This window comes from Rana temporaria, chromosome 13 (genome assembly GCF_905171775.1).
Source record: "Rana temporaria chromosome 13, aRanTem1.1, whole genome shotgun sequence".
Classification (NCBI taxonomy): Eukaryota; Metazoa; Chordata; class Amphibia; order Anura; family Ranidae; genus Rana; species Rana temporaria.
Window position 1 is genome coordinate 28,099,792 of NC_053501.1, and position 26,460 is coordinate 28,126,251.

The 26,460-nt window shown below is 44.8% G+C and overlaps 1 protein-coding gene across 1 annotated transcript in view; it reads right to left on the reverse strand.

Annotated features, from left to right (window-relative positions):
• The window catches only part of TDRD9 (tudor domain containing 9), a 195,750-nt gene that overhangs the window by 65,540 nt on the left and 103,750 nt on the right, over nucleotides 1-26,460 (reverse strand). The window contains exons 12-16 of the mRNA XM_040333083.1: nucleotides 25,379-25,436; nucleotides 19,730-19,834; nucleotides 18,961-19,058; nucleotides 8,353-8,484; nucleotides 4,211-4,373 (exon numbers count right to left, since the gene is read on the reverse strand). Coding sequence (XP_040189017.1) covers nucleotides 4,211-4,373; nucleotides 8,353-8,484; nucleotides 18,961-19,058; nucleotides 19,730-19,834; nucleotides 25,379-25,436 — 556 coding nt within the window. The remainder of the gene's footprint in view (nucleotides 1-4,210; nucleotides 4,374-8,352; nucleotides 8,485-18,960; nucleotides 19,059-19,729; nucleotides 19,835-25,378; nucleotides 25,437-26,460) is intronic.

The window sequence follows — 26,460 nt, forward strand, 5'->3', positions numbered from 1 at the left end:
AAGGGTCACCAAGAAAAAAACACACACACATGGGGTTCAGGAAGAGGGATTTAGTTTTGACTGCAGCATTGAGGCTTTCTTGTGTTCACTAATTTGATTAACTGAGTATTGACATGCCCCAGGGCTATTTCTTCTCTGTAAAGAAGAGAATATATATTGTACCTTTTTCTCCACTAGAGAATTCTGTGGAAAAAAATAAAGATTACCTAGATAAACGTTTGATCTAGTTTAGCGAATGTCCTTGTCAGCTAGTGTTCGTATGCCCAGTAGTGGTCGCATCAGTGTGTTTAAGGCCACTTACACACAAGGCGGACTCTGTCGCTACGGAGTCCGCCTGCTCCCGCCAGCTCAGCAGGAGATCAGTCCGCAGATCTCCGCTGAGCTGGCAGATGACAAGCACTTCTCTGCTCACTGAGCGGGGAGGGTCTTGTGCAGCGCCGCTGATTCCTATGGAGCGATCTGATGAAAACGGACAGCATGTCCGTTTTCATCAGATTTCACCCGATCCGCCATGGATGGACATGGACTTATCGCCATAGGTCTGATTTTGGCGGATCGGCTCGGATGTCAGCGGACATGTCTCCGCTGACATCCAACGCTCCATAGGACTGCATGGAGTGGCCGTTCAGGTCCGCCGTCAAAACTGACAGGCGGACCTGAACGGTCCACCTGTGTGAATGGGGCCTTAGGCAAAAAAATGTTTTATATTTAGTGTAAAAAAATAAACAAAATGTGTACTATCGCTACTTGGCCCTACTAAGGGTACAAAGAACGAATAATGCACACGTCGTATTGCCACGTCCATCAGTAGTAGTTTTGGAGGAAGATCATGGTAAACGCAGAAAATATACAGCCAATTTGTTTAAAAAAAAAAAAAAAAAAGTGTTTTACTATTTTGGGACAGTTTTTTTCATAATAAAAGCATTAAACAGGAGAAAATGGTAAACACCAAATGAAAGCCCAATCGGTCTAGGTAAAAAAAAAAAAAAACAAGGTATAATGCGTAAATAAGGTAAAACAAAGTTGCGATATGTACAGTTTTAATAACATAACAAACTTGCAAAATTGAGTGTGGACGTTAAGATTTGTTTTGACCCTCGTCATGTCAGGGTTAATTTATTGCTCAAAATCCCCCCAAAAAATGTAATGCCCATCAACCCCTATCTGCCCACATAAAAGGAAAACTTTTAAAAATGAAAATATAAAAAAAAATTCATAACATTTATTTAGAACATGAAATCTTAGGCACAATAACAAACCTAAAATCACTAGATACTAATTTAGTGCTATGTGATTTCAAATTTAAAGAAAACCAGTGACACAAGTGAACACCCAACCCCAACTTTAAAGTGAAGAAGCCAGCAAGCTTTTTTTTTTTTGTACCAGTAAATTCAGAATAAGTTTCTGCAGGGTGCCCTGTAACCTGAGATCATAAAATCTAAAGGCTAAGGGCCCTGTCACACGGAGCGGATCAGTAATGATCCGCTCCGTGTGTCCGCAAAGCTCAGCGGGGATCCTCCGTAAAATCCCTACTGAGCTGGCAGCTGACAGGGCGGTCCCAACACACTGTGCAGGGACCGCCCTGTGTTTCCTCCGCTCTTCCCTATGGGGGATCGGACAAACACGGATCGTATGTCCGTGTTCATCCGATCCGGCAGACGGAAGAAAAATAGGATTTCTTCCGTCTGCAAATGCGGATCTTTGCGGAGGCGGACAAATTACGGGTTTCAGCGGATGTTCATCCGCTGACACCCGTAATCACATAGGGACCCATGTATGTCCCGTTTTCATCCGCAAATGGATGGATGAAAATGCGGACATACGGTCCGTACGTGTAAAAGGGCCCTAAGGTTCATACTATGGTGTTTCGGATTGTAGGTGGAATCGCCACAGTTCTGCCCGCAATTCCGAATGGCTGCAAATAGCAGGACGCCCTTGTGGTCCCCGTTAAAAAGATGATGAAGGTTGAATAAAGGCCATAATCTTTTTGGAAAAATTGCGACATTGAAGCAATGAAAAATTTGCTTTTGTCAAATAGAACGCTTTTTACTTGCATGAACTAGCTAGAATCAGATGCTGAAACTGGTATTAAGACCATTTTCCTACTCTGGTGCAAGGCCTGCATTGTCCCTTTCAGCTTGTCTCCACCACAGCATACCAGCTACAAGTGAGGGTGTTTCACTTTGGGGTATTCAGAGTGTGTGAGATGGCATAATCATGTCTGCTAGGAGTAGGAGGTAAGCCAGTTGTGGAACGTCCTGTAATGAATCCTCATGTTGAAAGGGCAAGAGGAACCCACTGAGTACCTTCTGCTCTAGGAAGAAGTGGCGTTGTAGTGTGTGGCCAGTGCTGTGATGCAACACCTTTTCATTCCCCAGAGACTTAACAATGAGTGGTTGAATTTTTGCTCCAGGTTTTAAAAGAATGCACCAAAAGGGTAAACACATCCCAAACATAGCTCTAATACAGAGTAACAATCTAATCTATTGTACAGCGTGACCCTGACTTACCTGTTCATGATTCTGAACTCTTTACAAGATCCACTGTGATGGACCATGGCGCTGGATTTGTATAGAACCCTGTAGTTAACTCAACAAGTTGCACCAAGTGCCAAGGTGAGCAACCCATGCAAGATCCAGCACTCAAATCATAAGGCCAACGACACAGTGTAGGGTCTGGGTACAGCTCCCAAAGGTTTTAACAAAGTTGCATTCAACTAAGCTAGTGTGTTCTGAAAGGGGGAATGACCTGTCGGATTCCCCCCCCCCCCCGCTGCCAGCACACACCCAGCCATTGGCCATCAGCACTGATCAGATGTTGGTCAGCTGCTAGTTTTCCAGAATGCTCATTAGACAGAATCCGAAGGTTAGGCCAACTTCTGTTGAACAGGCTGCTGTACAAACTGTCCATATCTATATCCGTATACTAACGTAAAAGAGTCCAACATGTGCAATTCCACACAAAAGTGTTGAGAAAGATCTGTCAACAGGAAAGAGTTCACATGGACTCTTAGCCAAAACTGTGGACCACTTAATCAAAAGCAGTCAAAAGCGCTTGCGTATGTATAATCTCAACTCTATGCAAGCAAGAACATCAACTGCTCCAATCAAATCCACATAGGACTTGATCATACAGCACAAATGTGTGGAAATGGGAAAAAAGAAATGCGCAGTATTACAGACAAGGGCAATTTATTTAAAGGACAGTCAGTCAGAATACTCACAGCATAAGCGCTATATTGCCGTTCGTTTTCTCTACCAGGAAAAATGTGATATCAGCTGTGCTTTCAATATTTGTGTGAATTTATGTTATTTAGCGTGGGTGATTAGTGTTTTTTTACTGCTGTACAAACAGGCTGGATGTTGACCAGTTTTTGCTGATCCGGCTGACATTCGGATCATGTGAGTAAGCCTAATGCCGCGTACAGACGATCGGACATTCCGACAACAAAACCATGGATTTTTTTTCCGACGAATGTTGGTTCAAACGTGTCTTGCATACACACGGTCACACAAATGTTGTCGGAAATTCCGAACGTCAAGAACGCGGTGACATACAACACGTACAACGGCACTAGAAAAGGGAAGTTCAATACCAGTCGTGTTAGTAGAAGTTTTCAGCCTGTTACAACGTGATGAATGTTCTATCTCCATTAAGAACGCTAGTTTTACCAGACCGAGTGTTTGTCTCGTACTTGATTCAGAGCATGTGTGGAATTTTGTATGTCAGAATTGTCCACACACGAGCGGAATTTACGAGAACGGATTTTGTTGTCAGGAAATTTGAGAACCAGCTCTCAAATTTTTGTTGTGGGAAATTCCAACAAATGTCCGATGGGGCCTACACACGATCGGAATTTCCGACCAAAAGCTCCCAAAGAACGTTTGTTGATGGAAATTCTGAGCGTGTGTATGCGGTATTACAGTGGTAGGTGGGTATAGTTACTTGGTATGTTGTGGCAACAGAACACATTTGAAAGCAAGTTGTCAAGTATACTGGGTAAATCTAAGAAGCAAATTACCTCACTGTCGGATATCCCATAAAATAGATTTTAAACTTACAAAAAATTGAGCTTCACGGTGAAAACAAACCCCCCCCCCCCCCCCGCGCCCTAAAAAAAAAAAAAAGAATTATAAATAGCACTACAAACAGCCAATATCAATCTGACAACAGTTTGAGGCAGCATCTTTAAGCAAGCTTTAGCACATACCAATAATAAGACACTCATCCAGACATCCAAAAACGTGGCCAAGGACAATGAGCTTTCCAAGTTGAAGGTCAACAGGTAACTGAGCCAGAACTCTCCCCAAGTACGTGAGCTCTCCATCATATGGGTTCTCTTCCTGTTTTCCACTTACTGCCAAAGCACCCACCTTCATGATGTAAGAACAAATATACAATAAAATATATCTAATTAAAAAAGTAAAGACACATTAAAAGCACATCTATGGTCAAGAAGTAAAATCATTTTAATTTCCACACTGTTTTTCAATTATTTCTAGTAGCCTACTTCTATATCAACAATCTTAAAGTTTTGTTAAATTTGTGAAAACCCCCACACATATACTCATATGAATTCTGTGACATGTATTAAACTATGTCATGTGAATAGCCACTACTGCATTACACATTTCAAAGAGCCTGCCTTTTGAAAAACAGAATACAATGGGACTTTGTCGTCCTTAGTTAAAAAGTGAATCACAGAGAAGTTGCAAAGCATGCAGGAAATCCAGGAAGTTGTAGAAAGATGGCCAGCAGAAAGACTACAACAAGGTTTTTTCGCTGACAGAATGTCACACCTAAATGCTTAAAAGCACTACAGTGGCTTTATGCAAATCTTCAGTTGACTCGATAACAGCCAGTGAACTGGTGCAAAAGAAGGTGGTCCAACAATCAGTACAGAGAATCCCTAACATGTTCAGAACACAGCCTGATGACTGGGATGCGGGATCCACACTACAGCAGTGAACCACTCTAAGCCTGCATGCGGTCTTGTGCTAAGCATGATGACAGCATATTAAAAAGGTCAGAGAAAAACGTTAAACTATATTACAAAGGCTACTCTAAAAAGTGTGTCCCTCTTTGTCCCCTTTAGACCAGGGATCTGCAGCAGGAACATTGGTTGCCCCATGATCGGCATCAATGGGAGACATGGTTGCCCCATGGTCGGCATCGATGGGAGACATGGTTGCCCCATGGTCGGCATCGACGGAAGACCCGGTTGCCCCATGGTCGGCATCAACGGGAGACATGGGTGCCCCACTGTCGGCATCAATGGGAGACATGGGTGCCCCACTGTCGGCATCAATGGGAGACATGGGTGCCCCACTGTCGGCATCAATGGGAGACATGGGTGCCCCACTGTCGGCATCAATGGAAAAAATGGTGCCCCACTGTCGGCATCAATGGAAAAAATGGTGCCCCACTGTCGGCATCAATGGAAAAAATGGTGCCCCACTGTCGGCATCAATGGAAAAAATGGTGCCCCACTGTCGGCATCAATGGAAAAAATGGTGCCCCACTGTCGGCATCAATGGAAAAAATGGTGCCCCACTGTCGGCATCAATGGAAAAAATGGTGTGTCATAGTTGGTGTCAGTGAGAGGACCAGTGCCCCATTGTCTGCGTCAGCAACCATGATACACTCTTGTCGACAGTGGGAAAGTAATAATTCCCCAAGGGCCGGATAAAAGCAAAGGGCCGCATCTGGCCCTCAGGCGGTAGTATGGAGACTACTGCTTTAAACATACAGAATTTGGAAACCGAAGTCCCATAAAAATGTAGCCAGCCCACAATATCACCTCCTACTACCAAGCATTTGAAAAGAAATACCAAGAGCATGAGGGGTGTGGAATCAGTTTCCATCAATGATCACCAAGAAAAACTGCTTTTTCTACTTTCATTCTTTTTTAAACGTTCATTGAAAGACACAGCAGTATCTGTAAGTCGTTGGGTTATTTTGTCACCTGCAGGAATAGGTTGCTAAGAACAAGCAAATGTTAGTGGTCAAGCCCCTCATCTGTGAAACATACAATTAGCAGACAGTAGTATTTAGACAAAATGAATGCCGGGTACACATGGGCCAAAAACAGTCGGTTCGGAAGGAATTGGAAAACTTTCAGCCCGGGTCTACAGCTCGATGTCCAACAGAAGCAAGCAATGTGTGTATACTGCAGCAGAGTGATCGGGCGGGGGTGTCAAACAGTCGGAGCATTGTGTGTATAAAAAAGCATGTCGAATTCATGTTAGTGGTCCACAGGATTCAAAATTGTGAGTTTAATGGTCCTTGAGGTCCAAAGGTTGGCGACCACTGCTCTAGAATAAGAATGTAGTGCATACTACAGATCCATCAAGACATGAAAGCCAGGAAACAGTACAGGGTAATCCTGTCTTACCTTGTCCCCACTGTTGGTCCCATCCAGGGTCCAAGCTTTGCCCAACATGGGACTAAGGGTCTGGGTGTCAAACGATTGGATCAGTGACCTGGACCTCTATAGCATCTTGTGGCTAACTACACTTCTGCACCAAGTGCCAAGATGAGCGCTGAACACAGAATGCACTGCCTGAAGCAAACATTATAGGCCAACCCCACAACCCACAAGGTCTGGGTAACATTCCCAAGGTGTGCTCAAGGGTAATCGATCTGGAAGCTTTAAATATCCCACAAAAGTGGTAAGCAATTAGATCTCTCAATAGAAGAGTCAGTCAAGGAAGGTGATTAAATCTGGTGAAAATATTGTAGGAAGTTTCCCAGTAGCCCATCACGGACGTCTTCTCATCCTCGGACTCCGTTTCCCAGCAGACAATGTGTTCAATGTTCCGCCTATCAAGGACGTTCTCTTGTCGAGGATGAAAAGACGTTCGTGATTGGGGGAACACTGAACACAGTGTCTGCTGGGAAACGCTCCTCACGGAAGGGACCAGGGGGAAGCCGCGACATTTAAACAATGGACAGTCGCATCCCGTCAGGTACACTGACTCGAGTATAAGCCGAGGGGGGTATTTTCAGACCTAAAAAAAGGGCTGAAAAACTCGCCTTATACTCGAGTATTTAAGGTATATAGTTTTTGTACGTTTATGATAAAAGTATATTTTTATATATTTTTGTCAGGTCGTGCCTAAAAAGTCCAAGCCTTTTTCTCCAATCTCTCCACAAGAATTCTTTACAGACTGCTTTAGAGATGAGGGCCGGGATTCAGAGAGATCGGCGCATCTTTAGATAGGCGTATTTACGTAAACGACGTAAAATACGACGTTGTTCCCGCGCCCATACCTTAACATGACTTCCCCCTGCTTTTTGAGGGGTAAATTTACGCCGGACGTACGCCTTACGTAAATGGCGTAGCTTAATACGACGGGCGAAAGTACGTTCGTGAATCGGTGTATCTAGGTCATTTGCATATTCGACGCATAAATCTACGGAAGCGCCCCTTGCGGCCAGCGTAAATATGCACCCAAGATACGACGGATTAGTAGACTTGTGTCGGTCGTATCGTGGCCAAATTAAGTATGCTGCCCTCCAATGATCAGACTTGTCCTGACATGTCACAGCTGCAAAGTCATCCACTGGAAAGCTCAGTGTGCTGCTGCTTCTCCTCACCCAGCTCTTATGCAGCGGAGAACAGAGGGACTGTGATCACATATAAAAAAGGTATTTTTTTTTTTTTTTTTTAATATATACACAAAGGTTTTGCCTTTTTCTATTGTAAACTGAATGTGTTTTAAAAGGTGATAGTTTACAACAACTTTAAGGACGAATGACTCCATAGCAGCTGCAACTACAAAAACTAAAGATAACTTGTGTTAAAGTGCATATGCTGCTTGCAAAGAAAATAATATTTAAATTCTATAGGCTGGTCACAGTAATGCTTCAATTATCTTTAGCTACTTATTTACTCTTTTCTCTCTCAATCCCAATTTTCCTACTTTCTAGTAGTACAGTAAAACCTTGGACTGCGAGCATAATTGGTTCCAGAAACATGCTTGTAATCCAAAGCACTTGTATAGCAAAGCAAATTTCCCCATAAGAAGTAATGGAAACGCAAATGATTTGTTCCAAAGCCATGTATTCATAGGTCCTTCAGTTTTTAGTCCATATAAAAAGATTATAGCAATGTGACCGGGTTGTGTAACCATAAAATGTAAATTCACAAATGGAAGCCTCCACAAGGGGATTAGAAGCTCTTAAATCAAGACATCGCTTGTATATAAAGTCAAAATTGATTAAAAAATGTTGCTTATCTCAAACCAAGTTACTCAAACCAAGGCATTACTGTATTGTGAATTGGTTTTAATATATCTGCCTGTGAAAATGTTTTCATACACTGCCCTTTTGAATTGGACAGACACTTACCTCCTTGAGCAAAAGTATAGTGCGTTCAATGTCAGAAACATTAGGAGGGGAAAGGGCTGTAGCCAGCAAGGCTCTAGGCTCTCCCATGTCAAGAAGTTTCACCTTCAAGATAGTACTTCCCAAAGGGCTTCGCTAAAGGAAACAAAAGAAGTTGTCATGTAGGTGAGACAGAGAATATTGAAGAACTACAAACGAAGCACAAAAATAATCTGTATTACTGTTATAAATGATTTCTATAGCACCAACAGTTTTTGATGGCTTTACAACATAAAAAGGAGACAAAACAATTACACAAGAAAGCGGTTGTAAAGGCTCCTTTTTTATTTTGTTAAAATAAAAACATTTTATACTTACCCAAGCCAGGGTGGAGCCAATGGCTCCTGTTGCTGCTTTTATGTCCAGTGAGGAGAGAGACCTATACTGGGTGGCCACGTTAGTAGACCCCCGGTATAAGCAGGTGGCCACGCTACTAGCCCCCCTACTGGGTGGCCACGCTACTAGGCCCACGGTATTCCCGCTGCTGAGGGACCACAGAAGAGGACAATTGGGTCACTGTGCAAAACAAAATGCACAGAGGTAAGTATGACATGTTTGATTTGTTTTTTAGAACAAATCTTTAGATATCCTTTAAGGTAGAAAAATAAAATGTGTTGACTTTAGAAGCACTTTGCACAAAACATATTATTTTCAGGGAGCTAGAGATCAGGTGGTCTTGGGAGAAGGGGAGAGTGTGGTTAGGCCACTTTCACAAGCGGACAACGTCTGACTGTCAGTTGTTCAGGCAAACCTGATCAGAATTCTCCATGCAAGCCTATGGACAGGAGGATGCAAACAAAAGCCTACCTTCGATTTAGCCCAGACCTGGGGAAACTTTAGTAAAAGACTGTTCTTTTGCATTATTCTGGAACTAAATGTAATGGATCGAAGCTAACTTCCCATTGTTTTAATGCAGACATAATCTGGCACTAAAAGGGGCATCCATCCTCTTTAGCTTTGATTCCACAGGAAATTTGTTCATGGCTTTTTCATATTGAGAAAGCATTAGTAATCGCCTACCTTCTATATAGACTCTCCTCTCTTCAGTCCAACAAGGCATAAATTTAAATGGCTAAGTTAAAAGATAGCAAGTGTGTGAATGTGTAGCTTGGAGATGTCATATTTGGAAATTTTAGAAATGTTGCAGAGTTAAAGGCAGCACGATTTGGACAGTGACTGGAGTTGGGAATGAAATGAGAGGTTAGAGTCCAGGATTAAACCTAGCACTCTGGCTTGAAGTGAGGTATTGATGGTTGTTTTAGTGATCTTGATGGAACAGGAGGAAATATTAGGATGGAAGAATAATTAAATCGCGCCGTCCCATTGACCATTCAATATTAAATTGAAAGGAAAACCAAACGAATCACCAAAATTATTATGTGACCCTTGAGCAAGTCAATAATGTGATAATTGCACAACATAAAGAATTCAAAATTCGATATAGAAAGTGCTACAAAATTATGACCAAAAAATCATGGAACCAAAACAATTTTGTCCCATAAGATCATTGGTGCATAATAGCAAAAATAATGTCCATAAAATTATTAGTGCATTAAACTCTAAATAATATATAGAACACCAGTGCTCTGTGAGAAGAGTCCATATGTCTTGAGATATTGTTTCCAAACGTAATCGTGTTGAATCCAACACCAATCAGCAGAAACTACTCCTTACCAGCTTGCCACGATCCCCAAAATGTTTTTAATAAACCTTTTTACGTTTAATGCACTATATCAGGGGTGGCAAACACAAGGCCCGCAGGCCGAATCCGGCCCGCGAGACCTTGCCATGTGGCCCGCGCAACAGGCCATCCGTTGCCACTAGTGATGCAACGGATCGTAACCGATCCGTGATCCGCACCGCTGCCTCGGCCTTAGGAAAGGCCGCGGCTTCGGCCTAGCTCCGGAGTGGTCGGCCATCTTGGTACACCCGGCTTCTATGATGGACGTCCTGGAGATCCAATCACAGGACCGCGGGACGTCCATCATAGGCGCCGCAGACTCCAGAAGGCGGCAATTACAAGCCTCCTCGACACCATGCACTAGGGAGCAGAATATGACAACACTAGTGCATGGGCGGGCGGCTCTCCTCTCCTCCTTTCTGGCTGGATGGATGCTGTGACACATGATGTCAGGTAGGTCCATGTTACATGTATGTCAGGTAGGTGAAGTCATTGTGTATGTCAGGTAGGTCCATGTATGTCAGGGAGGTGAGGCCAGTGTATGTTAGGTAGGTCCATGTATGTCAGGTAGGTCCATGTATGTCAGGTAGGTCCATGTATGTCAGGTAGGTCCATGTATGTCAGGTAGGTGAGGTCCATGTATGTCAGGTAGGTCCATGTATGTCAGGGAGGTGAGGCCAGTGTATGTTAGGTAGGTCCATGTATGTCAGGTAGGTCCATGTATGTCAGGTAGGTCCATGTATGTCAGGTAGGTCCATGTATGTCAGGTAGGTCCATGTATGTCAGGTAGGTCCATGTATGTCAGGTAGGTGAGGTCAGTGTATGTCAGGTAGGTCCATGTATGTCAGGTAGCCTATCCCACCCCATCCCATCTCATCCATTACCACCCCATCCCCATCCCATCCTACGGCAGCCCCCCCACCACCATTATATCCCATCCCAGGGTGGATGGAAGGAGAGTGGAGGGTGCAGAGGTCAGATATTGCACACGGTCCATAGCATACTCCTGTATCCTGCATTTCGTACGCAGCAAACTCCTGAATCCTGCGCTCCATAAAACCAGTAATAAACAAATGCAGTGACAATTATTTATGATAATAGTGGACACGTAGTCTTACAGATACAACCGGCCCTTTGAGGGCAACCATACTGCTAATGCGGCCCCCGATGAATTTGAGTTTGCCACCCCTGCACTATATGGAGCGTTTATATTTTACATGTACCATGTGCATCTGCGGATTATGTATTTGGTTGAGACTCACTGCATAAAGATTAGTGTCTGCTGTTTTTTGGAGAAAGCTGACTGATTATGGGCATACATTGATCCTCGGTCATGGGGGAGCGTGGCAAGCTGGTAAGGAGCAATTTCTGCCGATTGGTGGTGGATTCAACACGATTGCTTTTGGAAACGATATACATATGGACTTTTCTCACAGAGCACTGGTGTTCAATATATTATTTAGAGTTTAATGCACTAATATTATGGACGTTATTTTTGTTTTTATTAATTTATCAATGAATTTTGGTCATAATTTTGTAGCACTTTTTATATGGAAATTTTAAATTTTTTAATTTGTGCAATTATAACAATTATTGACTCACTCAAGGGTCACATAATATTGGTGATTTAATTTGGTTTTCCTTTCAATTTAATATTGAATGGTCACGAGAACAGTGCAATTTTTTTTTTTTCCATAGTCTTGCTCTTGTATTTTTTGTTTGCATGATAATCACAGCTCCCAATTGAATAACTGGTACCCAGTATTCCAGCAATTTGTTTTTAGTGCAGTTTTTTTGCGGAAACCTTAGGAGATGCCTTTTAGAAAATGGAGGAATTTGTACCTAATACAGTACAGGACGCAGGCACCCTATTCATACACCATGGATATAGGCTCGCACCTTCAGGTGATTGAACACTAGTCTGTGGCGACTATGCTTACACCAGGAGCATTAATATTCCTGGGTATGAAAAATCTTCCTGCCTTCAGCAAGGTAAGCAGAGAAACCAATCTGTCTTTAAAAACCTGGGTTTAAACAGCCATGCCATTAAAGTCAAACACTTCAACATAACGTCTTTTAGTAATAAGCCAGGTGTCTTATACAAGAAATCGGACTATATATGCACACCAGGTTCTTCTGGTCCAATTCGGTGCCAGAAAATTCATCCTATTTCTTTCTTGGTCTATTTTGTAGAGCAGGCAAGGCAGAATTATGAATAGAGGGAAGACATAGATTACCCTAAACAGGGACCAGGAGAAACCTAAGACATCCAAAGCCAGACCTAGATTATCCCAGGTTCGGAATACAAACAGATATAGTATATTGTATATGGTATATGGTGGCTAGAATGTTTACATCAGGAGTCCCCCAATTTTGATAAGAGTGACCACATCTGGTTAAAGACACCGTTCCCCCAGTCCATGCAGCGGTGGCTGAAAAAATAGGATTTTTTGTACTCACCGTAAAATCCTTTTCTCTGAAGTCCATGGACGGACACAGCTCCTTAAATCTTGACAAGTGGGTTATGTTCCCTGTTTACAGGAGAGGACTAGGCAGAAACATGTTAAATAGTTAAATACATGTTACATTAACAGAGTTGAACAGCCCCGCCCAGGGGGCGGTCCCTCCAGACATAACCCTCCTCACTGCAGCTTGCAGCCTCAGTTCGTAACAAGCAGTACAAACCTAAAAAGGAGGGGTGGGAGCTGTGTCCGTCCATGGACTTCAGAGAAAAGGATTTTACGGTGAGTACAAAAAATCCTATTTTCTCTTATCGTCCATGGACGGACACAGCTCCTTAAATCTTGACAAGTGGGACGTCCCCAAGCAGTGTCAAAAAACGAGGGGTGGGAAATATATCAGTAAAAACAATTTTAACTTCACCCCAAAACAAGCAGAGCTCCTCAACGGAGGAGGTGCAACTTTAAACAGCCGCCGGCAAAAACTAGCGGCTGAAAAAAACATCATAAGATGCACTCACAGCAACCATGTAAATTCTGGAAAAAGCGTGAACGGACAAGCAAATCGCCGCCTCGCACACCTGTGAGACCGACGCATGATGTCGGGAAGAAAAAAAAAAAAAAAACCCAGGAAGCACCAATTGCCCTGGTCGAAAGTGCCGTGACCGGAAAGGGGGGCCCGCCCTTAGGAGCATAGGCCTGTATGACGGCCTGCCCGATCCACCGAGAAATGGTGGTCGACGAGACCGCCAGGCCCTTTTGTGGACCAGACACCGACACAAAAGAGAGTCAGAAGCTCCGAAATGGAGCCGTAGTAGGCTGGTATACCCGCAAAGCGCGTACCACGCCTAAAGTATGAAAGGCCGAAACCTCCTTCGGAAGAAGGGAAGGTCGCGGGCGCACCATCACCTAATCCTTATGGGGGATCAAGCATGGCGGCTTGCAAGACAAGACCGCCAACTCAGAAACCCCTCTAACAGAGGTAAAGGCCACTAAAGGGGCCACCTTCTGAGATAGTGTCAAGAGAAAATCTCTCTGATGTTTCCAAAAGGAAGGTTCCTGAAGAACCGAGAGCACCAGAGTCAAAACTCATGGGGGAAGAGATGGGCCAAGAGGGGAAAGTATATGACAAACCCCTTGCACACAAAAAAAGGGGACCCACCAGGGAACGGGCCGCAAAAAGGCCACTAAAAGAACACAGCCAAGGCTGAAATCTGCCCCCAAACGGTGCTTTAAGCAATTTTTAGATCCAATCCAAGCTTTAAAAACAGCAGGACCCTGGACAATGAAAGTACGCCCGTGGACGTCACTCCATCCCTTCGCACCAAGAGAGGTGCGACGGTAGATCCTCCGGAAGAAGACTACGGTGCCCTGTTGAGATGACCGAGTCAGACAGACCCTGGTCACCTAAAGTCTGGCTTCCAATAACCATGTTAAGCAAGTCAGTGACTGTACAACAGGAGGAAGTATGGGACCTTGAGACAGGAACCTCCTGCCCTGGCAATCGCCAGGGTGCCTCCGCTACCAGGCGCCCGATATCAGCGTACCAAGGACGCCGAGAGTAATCTGGAGCGATTAGAATCATCGGGATCTCCTCAGCATCCACTCTGTGGAGCGGCCGAGGAAGCAACTACCATGGAGGAATGGCAAAAAATCACCGATACAGACAACACAGGGCCACCAGCGCGACTGACGCGTCTGTACAAGATCACTAGACCTGGCCACTAACTGACACCCTTGCGGCGGAGACAAGCTGCCAGGAGATCCATGCCATGTGAGGCTCACCTCCTGCAAGGGAGCCGAAACACCCCAAGCACAAAGACCAGTCGCCCTGGTCCAGCATCTGGCGACTCCAGTAGTCTGCCTGCCGGCATACCTGATGGTAGACTGAAGCCACGGCCGTGGCGTTGTCCGGCTGAAACCAGATTGGTCGACCACAAGGAGAAGCATAGCCTGATCGCCTAAAATAGTAGGACAATGAACAGTAGACAGCACCTGGTATTCCCAGGCGGTCTTCCACCAGGCACTAGCCAGGCCCGACCCTGGGTAGCTACCGAGACCAGACACATTCAAGGAGGTGTGGTCATAGGTCCACGCAAGTCCAGCGACTCAGGGCCGACTGGACCCCCCAGTTTTGTGAACCTCCAGGTTCACAACCCGTGAGCTGGCATTCGTCGTAAACACCGACCACTGGAAGGAAGGAACAACTTCCCGGACCGAAGAGTCGGGAATCTCTGTCACCAACTCAGAGAGACTCTGACTAGGTGGCGCACAGGAATCTAATGATTTCAGAGACAAGAGATTTTTACCACCTGGACAGTAGTTCCACTGGAAAACCAGGGTGTGGAACTGGGCATACAGTACCACCTTGAAGGAGGCTACCCACAGACCCTGAACCAGCAGGCGCCCGGAGAGAAGACCGATTGCGTGATGCCAATACCTTCTCCGCAGACTGAAGAGTCTGCAATTTCTCCAGGGGAAGAAGGACCTTTGCCACTGAGGAGTCTGGATCAACACTAGATACTCCAACGCTGAGTCGGAACCTAGCATGCCCATAATTTGAACCCTGGGTCGCACACATGTAGGGCAGGCTTGCTGCCACTGAGCTACACTTTCTGGCCTAAACGTTTAACATCCACCCGAATCTTCGGAGGGTCTGAATGGGAATAACCTATCCACTAGGTCGGAGACAGAAGCTGCTCTCAGAAGAAAGTCGTCAAAGTAGCCAATGAGGCAAAGCCTCGCTGTCCCAACAAAATTCAAATAAGTGCGAGCTCCTAGCTGAAAACCCATGGTGCTGACGCCAGATCAAAAGGGAGGGCCACAGGCTGACAGAGACCCTTCTCTCATCACGAAGCACAGAAAAAAACACTGACATGTGCAAAACGGGACATGCATGTATGCGTCCCTGATGTCCGAGGACGTCAGGACATCCCCCGGATGAAGCGCAGCTACCACCGAACAAATGGATTCCATGCGGAACTACCCGACGTTCACAAAGGTATTTAGGGCCTGAGGCCCATAGAAAACCCCAAAACTCTCGTCCTGCAGGAAAGGTAAAATTACCTTGCAGCTTAGCAAATCCCACACTGCCCAAGGCAGACCGACGTGCCGGGAGGGGAAGACACAAGGACAGAACTTTGTTCTGTGGATAGGAGGAAACCCTATCTAGTACTCCGAAGAGACCACCTCGCAGACCCACTAGTCGGAGAGCAGGGAGGTTTCACTGAATTGTGAACCTGCAAGCCGCCCCTCCCACCTAGAGACAGGGAGGGAAGGCTATATACATTGGCAGGATTTGGGTGCCGGCGTGATCGGCTTATGCACCCAGGGACAGATTAGTCCCCCAGCTGGGCCTTTGACGGCCTGGGAGGGTTGCCCCTAAATAATACACACACATAGTGTGTATGTATATTATGTAGGTGTATGCACACATGTCTTTGGAGGAAACCGGAGTACCCGGAGGAAACCCACACAGACACAGGGAGCGACAATGCAAGCTCCAGGCAGATTGGCGTCAGTGTGCAGATTTGAACCAATGACTCTTTTGCTGCCAAGTAATGGAGTTAAGCACTACACCACCGTGTGCATAAAACCATTCTGAAACAGACGCCCTGGATAACAAGGGCGCAGCATTCAATGAAGCATCACAGACCTATATGAGGCCCTGGACCAGCTGGTCCGCTAGGCTAATAACCTCAGGAGAGAGTCGGTGCTCCTCCACTGTCTGGTGCAAAATGCTCACTCTGTGAGTTGTATACAGCACTAGGGGTCAGGACTACTCCAAGATGGCCGCCGAGCGTTCAGAACGCGGCCACAGGAAAAAGGCCAGCACAATGTAAGCTGCGCCATAGCGTGGCTACGACAAAATGGGCGCCAATGGGAGTTTTCAATGTAATTGAAAAATCTCCCAAAAAAAAAAATAGCGCCAGCGACCACTGAGACCCCAGTGTAGTGGCCACAATAGGCCGCAAGCCAGACCCCAGCATGGTAAACATGGAACGGGTCAGTACTTCGGATCTTCTATCAGTCAGATCCATACAAGTAGGGGTTCCCGCCCGGCGGTGAGGGACTACAAAAGCCCTCAGCGGCTTTTCTCATTCCGCATCTCAGAAATTATCAAAGAAGGGCACAGAAGGAAAAAACCTACACAGCAGTCTGATTTGTGTGATCCAAAAAAGACCGAGCCCTCAGCGGAAACCCAGCTGCACTATGCAGCTTAGGAGAGTCCCTTGCAGCAGTAAAAAGCGCACCCATAAATGCCTTATTCTGCCTTTTTTTTTTTTTTTTTTTTTTTTTTAACTAGGTACCTAGTCCATGGCTCCATAACAGAGCATTCCCCAGGGGATAACGGGGGAAGGGGGCACTCTTTTACCGCCCGCCCGCAGTCCACCCCCACCCTGGCACAAACTGTGTCCAGGACTAACAAAAACTCTGTGGGAATCACAGGTGCTAACACCTGCTGCCACCACCAGCATGTGGGGAAGGACCCAGATACTGACTCCAATATTTACATATAGTGTGTATTATAATATGCACACCTGTCCATACAAATAGACAAAAGCTCCTAGAGCCCTATTCAGGGCCTCTCACCCACTTGCTGCGCTGACCAGGGGTAACCAGGGGACTCCCTCAGGAGGAGACTGCACAGCGCTGCCTGTGAGGAAAAGAACCGTGAGGTAACTTTTGCAGGGACCTGTATTTAAACAGGAAAAGCCTCATAGGGCTGTTTTATTTAAGGACAAGTCACAGATACAGCATAAAAAGCAAAACCATTACAGGTGTCACCAATCAGTCAGCGTCTGCTGAAGTATAATCATAAACATCTGTGCTCATCACAGGGCTTTTTACCTCACAGGAAAGCCCAATACAAAAAAGAAAAAACACAGGCCAGATAACACAGTCCCCTCAGGAAGGCCCCCTCCCCCCTGACAGCGGCAATGTTAGCAATGCAGCAAGGGAAAGGAGCAGGGAAGTAAGGGGAAGGGACCCCCGAACCCCAGGAATGCCCAGCTGTACCAACCCACCGAAGCAGGAGGGACTGTACTTACCCGTCCGAGCGAGGACTCGCTGACGCATTCCTGACAGACCTACAACCGCAATGGAGGTAGCTGTCGGCCCGGTCCACTGTGATTGAGACAACGCCACAGCTCAGTCATATGTGGACCTCGGAGCAAAGCTCACCGGCCCCCCCAGGAGTCATGGGGTATGGCGTGGCAGACCAAGCCTCTTTGCAAAGGTGTGCCCACGCTTGCTGGTCGGACTGAGTAGACTACAAGGATCTATAATATCCAGCCTGTCTCTCAGCCAACAGTTGAAAGAAGATTCTTCAAGAAAAAGTAAAGTAAAATAAAATAAAATTTCTCCTCAGGGCGCTGGGCCCAAAGGGAGCCATACGTCCTTCTCCTTTGCTAGGCAGAACGAAACTGAGGCTGCAAGCTGCAGTGAGGAGGGTTATGTCTGGAGGGACCGCCCCCTGGGCGGGGCTGTTCAACTCTGTTAATGTAACATGTATTTAACTATTTAACATGTTTCTGCCTAGTCCTCTCCTGTAAACAGGGAACATAACCCACTTGTCAAGATTTAAGGAGCTGTGTCCGTCCATGGACGATAAGAGAAATAGGATTTTTATAACAGCTTACCTGTAAAATCCTTTTCTTGGAGTACACCACGGGACACAGAGTCTAAGTCCTTACATATGGGTTGTATAGTTCACAAAAGGTGATTGGACACTGGCACAACCAATGAAGACAAGTTCCCCTCTATATAACCCCTCCCATAAGGGGAGTACCTCAGTCACACTTTTACACTGTTTTTTAAAAAGCATTGGGCGGAAGTGATGTTGATTCCTCCCTCCAATGCTATGAAGCCAAGTGTGGGCCATCTTTCCCTCTCGACATCCAGGCAATGGGGGGAGCGGACGCAGTTGTCTCCACCGTTAATGGTGGCTCTGGCAAGAGGCGGAGGCGACTGGAGCATGGCGGGAGGAGGGCCTCTCCCACCACCAATAAAAGTGATCTCATGGTGAATACGCTGCAGAGACCACTTTTATCTGAAAGCGAAACTCATGCCTTAAAATTACCAGGGTTATGGCAGCTAGCTGCTGCCATAACAGTATTTAGAGTCAAAGTACCATTGTACAGGTACTAAGATTTGCGTGAAATTATTAACCTTTGTGCACAAATCAATCACGGTTTTCTGTTGGGTTTCAAATCTCGTCATTGTACATGTATTCGTTTCAGAAGCCACTTTTTTTTATTGAAAACTATTTACAAAACAAAAAGTGAAAATGTGACAATTTGACATTCTTGCCAACAAAAGAACCCTATCCTCTTTGCACCTTCTCTTTAGCTAGTCAAGTATTTTAATTATATTTGGTTTATGACATACAGTACATTTCTCTGCTGCTACAATGAAACAATATAATCATACCAAAATCTCTGGAACAACATTCTCAGGTATGAAATTATTCCAGAAGTCCTTCAACACAAGCCTGTAGCAATAGCCTTTAGAAACACGTCCTGCTCGACCTTTGAAAGATTTAAGACATTACAACATTATTATAAAATATGCACAGTATAATCACAACACAATATCTAAAAAAAAATATTAAGATGAAAAATTTAAATCATTTTTATAGGATTTTTTGTGAAATGGGAACTCCAGCTTGCATTAAGTTAAAATACGTGAAAACACTGCAAAACTTTTCAGCCCTTCTGGGGAATCACATACACCTGTTACATTGCATGGAAAGCAGACCACTACAACCATTCATTTTGGCAATTTGCAGGATTGTGTCTGGTCACTGGACTATGACAAACCATTATCTGATTTTGCTGCTTCCTCTTGCTTTAATTTAAACTACAAGGCCCCTTTCCATCCATGCTTTCCAATGCAGGGTGTTAAAATGCATTTGCTGAGAAAGCCTATTAATTTGAATGTGCTGTCAATTCACCTCAACAGACCTTTTTTCCCCAAAGCATTAGTGTACTACTTACATGTTGTGTTGAACTGCCACACAGGTATAGTAAAGGTGCAATTATTTAGTACATGGACTAGTGCCATTCAAAATGTATGATGACCCAACATTTTGCTAATCAAAGCATGTATAATGTAGAGCGCTACCAACATAAAATAATAATTCCAACTGTTATTGCATATTCAGTGCAAGTTCCATTTCTTATCTTTTTGGCCAAAGCACCTTTTCTCTGATCACAGTTAGTTTTGGACGCCCAGCTCAGTCTCAAGCTCTCGTAGTTTGTCTCCTCATCACACATTAGCATTTTAGTCAAACAAAAATCAATCACTGTAAAATAGAGAGATAGTGAAAATTAGAAATTGGGATCAATAAAAACACAATAATAACCCTTGGTTTTGGTGAAACAAAGGTGGAAGTGGAATGTGGATTCCATCCTAATTCCATGTGAACACACACATTTCAGGCATGTCAATTAGCAAGTAAACCTGGTGACCTTGTAATGCTCATGAGGCAACGTATCTTCTCCATCATAGAACTGCTGTCAAATGATAGGAAACTCATACTGCTGGCTCCTGACAAGGAGCTGTAACAGATTGGTCAATGTGCTGGGAGCGCACAATTAACACTCTAAAAGCACGTCAGGTCACTGTGGACACACGTTTGGGTAACTGTTCATTTGAGCCCACTTTTGTGCTGCAATGCATCTCTGCAGAGGTGCAGTGCCAGGGGTATAGCCACGATGCCCCATTGTTTTCAATGGGAAGGAGCGGTAAACACACCACTCCAAATATGCTGCTAGCAGGACTTTTGGAGCTGTCCCACCAGCGCATCGCCTCAGTGTGAAAGCACTCAGGCATTCACACTGAGACTGCAGGGCAGGAGTTTTTCAGGCGCTATTGTTAGTACTAAAACGCTGGGGTCTTACAGCGACATCCTCAGCAGGCTGTCTGCTACAAAAAGTTTCCGACACTCCCAGTAGTATCACAAGTTAAATAAATCTGCAGTGCTTATTGATTTGCAAGGAAAACATCAGAAAGTATTAATACCAATTAGATTAAAAATAAAGTGTTTCACGCCAGGAAATGATAAAAGCTGCAGCCCACCCCAGCTGTACCCAGTGTGTTATCTGTGCAAACACAATTTTTAAAAAGTGTCTAAAGCGTGTCCATTTCTTCAAAGGTTCCAGTGTGCATACTAAATAAACAGTGTGATTTTGCACACATTTTTTGTTGTTTATTTTTATGTCAAAGGAGGATAATATGTGGCCGTGCCCGCCAAGGACACTTGTCAGCATGGACGTTGCTGTTCTCGCTTTGTTTCCATTTATTTTTTGATCTGTGTCCTGTCTGCGCTCCTTCTTGAGATGCGCGCGTCATCTCTGGGTGCCGCGCTGCCCATTGGCTGGCGCCTACTCATGACGCGGCGATACGGGCGCTAAGTATTGTGGGGATTGTAGGCGCGACGGCTGGACAGTGATCACATGGTCTATTGACCCAATCACGTCCTTACCGCACACCGAGTGGGCGATAAATGGCGCCGCTCGCTCTCAGCCTGTCTATCGGCAGGGACACTGTTGTTGCCGTCGTCCTTCACCAACGGTAAGCCCTGGCTGTGAAACTCTCGCTATGAGCATTCTCTGGTGCTCTGCCAAGCAGCACTGCTGAAATCCCCCTTGTTAAATTGTTTATTTTTCCCTTTTCATTTTTCTCTGTTTAAAGGATCTTCCCCGACTCTTGCACTAACCATCTGCATGCAGTCGTTACCAACTGATGTTTGCCTGCACTTAGGCTATTCAGTCGTTTTGCAAGTTATGCAAGTCCTGTTCTAATCCTTGGAAATAGATACAATTTGCCCATCTTCTTCCAGTTAATGGATATATATATATATATATATATATATATATATATATATATATATATATATATATATATATATATATATATATATATATTCTCTTTACTTATTTCTTCTAGATATACTCCGGCTATCCAGTGTCCCTGTACCCATTTTAAGTCTGCTTTAAACTGACTTTGATTTTATTCATCACGCTCTCAGGTAGGGCTTGGCTATATAGATATCCTCTTTCTGTTAAATTTTTCTGACATGAATATTCTTGTTTTTAATTTAGTGTGTGGTTTCATCTCTAATATATAGAATTCTAATCCTCTCAATATTTATCTCAGTTCCCTCGTTTGGGTCAGGATTCACCATCCACCTTGAGGGGGTCACCCTACTGGGCTGTATGCGAAGTGAAGGGTAGGTTTTGCATCTTTCCACACCAAGGATATCTCTGTTAACCCCCCTCTATGGGCGGTTCGGCACTTGGGTTAATGGGGAATTATGGGTTACCTAGGGCACCTAATTTTCTGAGACTATGGTCTTCGATGCCTCGCCACTTATCCGAGCCAAACTTATATAATTTTGAATCTTTTGTATAATAATGATCTACAGATTTCAGTGTAATCTAAATTTTATGTAATTGCTAAAATTGTTCTGTTCTATTCTAGAGCCTCCCACTGAGATGATCTTGTCTTAAATCCCCTGAGGAAGCCAGTGTCTGGCGAAACTAGTAGGGTAGACTTGATTCAAAATCTTATCTCTATGTACAGCTCTCCCACGATCTACTTTGTTCTATTGTACTGTGAATCAGATTTTATATTGTAAAACTTTAATAAAAAAAACTCTAATTTTGATAATAAACATGTCTGGTTTCTATTCTGGCACAGCGATAATCCACCTACCCTCCTATTCCCTCCATTTAACTAACCCAGGGATGAGGTGCTGTATCTCCACGAGGACTTTCGATCACTAAGGGCTTTGAGGTCCAAAATCGGATGGACCCCGCTCTGCCCACTTCAGGATGTGATCTGCCGCCGAGCTCATTGATCCTCATTGATGGTTGACATGTGCCACCGCCGTGGCGTTGTACGACTGGAAACTGACGGGACGTCCCTGCAGCCTCCGAGACCATGTGGAGAGACACCGCCTGATCGCCCAAGGTTCCAGCACATTGATCGGCATTCTTCCTGCATCCAGCGACCCCTGTGCTGACTGTACGCCCCAAACTCCCAACAAGTCAGGCTGGTATCAGTCATGACTACCGTCCAATGAAAAGGAAGGAACAACTTCCCGGACTGAAGGGCCGAAGACCTCCGCCACTAGATTAGGGAATCTGACAATCCAGAGGCAACGGAGTATTGTCCCATTTGGACAGGATCTCCTTTTGCAAGACTCAAGTGTGGAATTGCGCATACGGTACAGCCTCGAAAGTGGCTACCATGAGACCCAGGATTCGCATGCAGAAGCACAGCGACGACCACTTGCGGGACGCTAACAGCTTCACCGCAGTCCGACGAGTCTGCAGTTTGTCTGAAGGGAGAAAAACTCTTGCATTCTGAGGAGTCCAGAATCAAGCCCAGGTACTCCAGGCGTTGTCGGTGCCAACATCGACATCTGGAAGTTCAGAACCCAAACACCCGAAGGGTCTGACTGGCGATCGCTACATCCTCCTCTAATTCTGAGGCGGAAGCTGCTCTCAGAAGGTGGTCGTCCAGGTAGCCCATGATTGCGATTCCTCGCTGTCTCAGCAAAGCCAGAATCGGGGCGAGAACCTTGGTGAAAACCCTTGGTGCCAACGCCAGGCCATAAGGGAGAGCTACAAATTGGTAGTGGTCGTCCCCTACCACAAACCGCAGAAACCTCTGATGCCTGACGCATACAGTCATGGCTGAAATTGTTGACACCCCAGAAATTTTTCCTGAAAATTAAGTATTTCTCACAGAAAAGAGTTGCAGTAACACATATTTTGCTATACACATGTTTATTCCCTTTGTGTGTATTGGAACAAAACGAAAAAGTGAGTGAAAAAAAGCAAATTGGACATAATGTCACACAACTCCAAAAATGGGCTGGTCAAAATTCTTGGCACCCTTAACTTAATATTTGGTTGCACACCCATTGGAAAAAATAACGGAAATCAGTCGCTTCCTATAACCATCATTAAGCTTCTTACACCTCTCACCGGGAATTTTGGACCACTCTTCCTTTGCAAACTGCAGGGTTAACAGTTGCCACCACAGGCATGTCTGGGGAAGAAGCGCCAGATTCTGACGCCATGCTGACCCGCATTCCCCTGACACCCGTTATGGACCGAAGGCAACCCACAAAAAGTTCATCCTCCTTGCTGCCACAGACTGAGGGTCCCCCCGTAGGACTCACCACCCAAACCCAGGTACCGCGCTGCTGTCCGCTCTTCCTCACAAGATGCTCTGTGTGATTCGCGCCGTTCCAGAAGGAAATCCCCCAGCGCTAGAGGCAAAAACAAGCACACTTGAGGGCTCCAGGAAATGGCCGCTGAACTTTGAACGGAGGTAAAGAAAAATGGCCGCGACTGTGCGGCGCATTAGCGCAGCGGTGTCCCACATTGTACCTTAAACTCTTCCAAGCCCAATATAGAGAAGAGGACCCCATCACAGCACAGTCCCTGTTTGGACTCGGAGCCCGCCGGTCAGTCACACAGCGGACCCAAGTATGGGGAGGAGGAAAAGGCAGGGAGAGAAGGGGAGGGTGAGAGACCCCCCATATTCGACCTCCCAGGGAATACCCAGCTGCACCATCCTGCCGAGACAGGTGGAACCATACTTACCCTTCCTGTGGGGACTGCTGGACGCATTCTGCGGACAGACCCATCACCCGAGCGGTACGGGGTGGCTGTCAGCAACATCACACTGACACGGACAGCAGTACCCGGTCATGTGTGCCCCGGAGCATATAGCTCGCCGACCACCCCTGGATCAGAAGGGGCATGTCGTGGCCGACCCAGCACGTAGCTAGGGACTGCTCACGCTCTATGGCCAGGCTGGGGAGACTACAACGATCTATATTATCCAGCCTGTCACCCAGCCTGGCTGTTGATAGATCACAGGATCAAAATAAAAGAAAAAAAAGAAAAAACATTTCCAGGCCCAATGGTCACCACCGGGAGCCAGGTCCTTCTACACTAGGCAAAAGAAAATGAGCTGCTGGATGCAGTGTGAGGGGTTATAGCTAGTGGGTGGTACTGTGCAGTTTTGCAGTTTTTACATGTTCTGCTACTCCTTTCCTGAAGTTGGCGATATAACCATATGGTAAAGATTTAAAGTGCCGTGTCCGTCAATGAACGAGAAAGAAATTGTGTTTGCACAGACAACACATTTGCACTTGTATATGATTATGTTTTAAAGAGACAGCACACTAACATTTTAAAATTAATCTTTATTGAATCCTGTCACATTGTTGCTTAGCAGCGCCAGTTCACCCATATACCTTTCTGTGAATACCAATTAGCTTATGCAACCAGTCTGAATACATTTAATGATACAGAAGTATAGTGCAAATAATATAAGAAATTCTAGACAGTCAAACGCAAACTGTTCAAACACCTTCTAAGCTTCATCTAGCTTTAGGACTAGTTTGTAAATCACTGTAGCGGTGTTCTCAAGTTGCTCACTTACACCACAGCAAGAATATATGGAGTTTTCCAAAAATGGGAGCTGCTAAAATTATCCAAATACTACAATAGTGTTATAGTCAGAAAATGCACTTGAGTTACTTAAAGTAACCGTAACAAGAGTTGCAAGTCAACTCTGAAAAACATTTGGCTACATGAACGGAGAAATACTTTTAAGAAGCCAGAGATATTTACCTCTCATATGCATCACAAATCACATGAATGTGAATGAAGTTCTCTATGAATCTTCAGCGTACTGGCAATCTGTTATATCACTTATTATATATGTTAAAGACAAAAACTGCAGTGGGTGATTGAAAATAGATCACCCACAGTAAAAGAAAAAAAAATGTAAAGGTTATCACCCCAGTTGAATCATTTACCATATCTAATATCCGGTACAGTGATAGAGCTCTCAGCAATGTTCGTTGACAAAATTATCTGTTAATACAAACAAAAAGCAGAAATCAGATATGAGCCCCTTTTAATACATTTTTAAATGCAAAATGACAGTTGTGGATTAAAAATTCTAAAAAAAAAACACAAAAAAAACAACAAGAAAACAAAACAGGACGTTTAAAAAAATAACCAAAAGTAAGTTAAAGCGGAGGTCCACATAAAAATGGAACCTCCGCTTTTTCTGAACCCTGCACCCTATTCCGGGCTTCGACCCCTGCAGAATTTGGGGAAATGGCACAAAGCTTGACTCGGGGATAAAAACCTCGCACAATTTATGAAATAAAGAGGAATGCAAAATCCTTTTCTTATGGCTGATTACTGCCATTCAAAAGAGAAAGGGACCAGGTCAATAAAAATTGTGGACAGCCCAGGATAAACCCTCCTACACTTAGCACACGTTAAGTCACGCAGTAAACCAGTACCAGAAACGATATCATGAACGCAGAGAGGTGTTGCGCAATGGACTTCCGAGAATAATGCCGCGTCACGCGAAAATTTTTCGGCATGTAGAAAAAATATCGTTTTTTTCCAACTTCATCATTAAAATTACGTTGCCCACACACTATCGTTTTAAAAAAATGCTCTAGCAAAGCGCCGTGACGTACAACACTTACAACGGCACTATAAAGGGGAAGTTCCATGCGGATGATGCCACAATTGGGGCTGCTTTAGCTAATTTCCTGTTAGTAAAAGACGATTTGCGCTTTTCTGTCTGTTACAGCGTGATGAATGTGCTTACATCATTACGAATGGTAGTTTTACCAGAATGAGCGCTCCCGTCTCATAACTTGCTTCTGAGCATGCACGGGTTTTTAACGTCGTTTTAGCACACACCCGATAATTTTTTACAACCCGAAAAATTACATTGTTTAAAACGTTGTTAAAAAAATGCAGCATGTTCGGGAAAAATAGGATTTTTGTACTCACCGTAAAATCCATTTCTCTGAGTTCATGGACGGACACAGCAGGAATTGACCTTGGGGTTATATCCGCTTCCTTCAGGAGA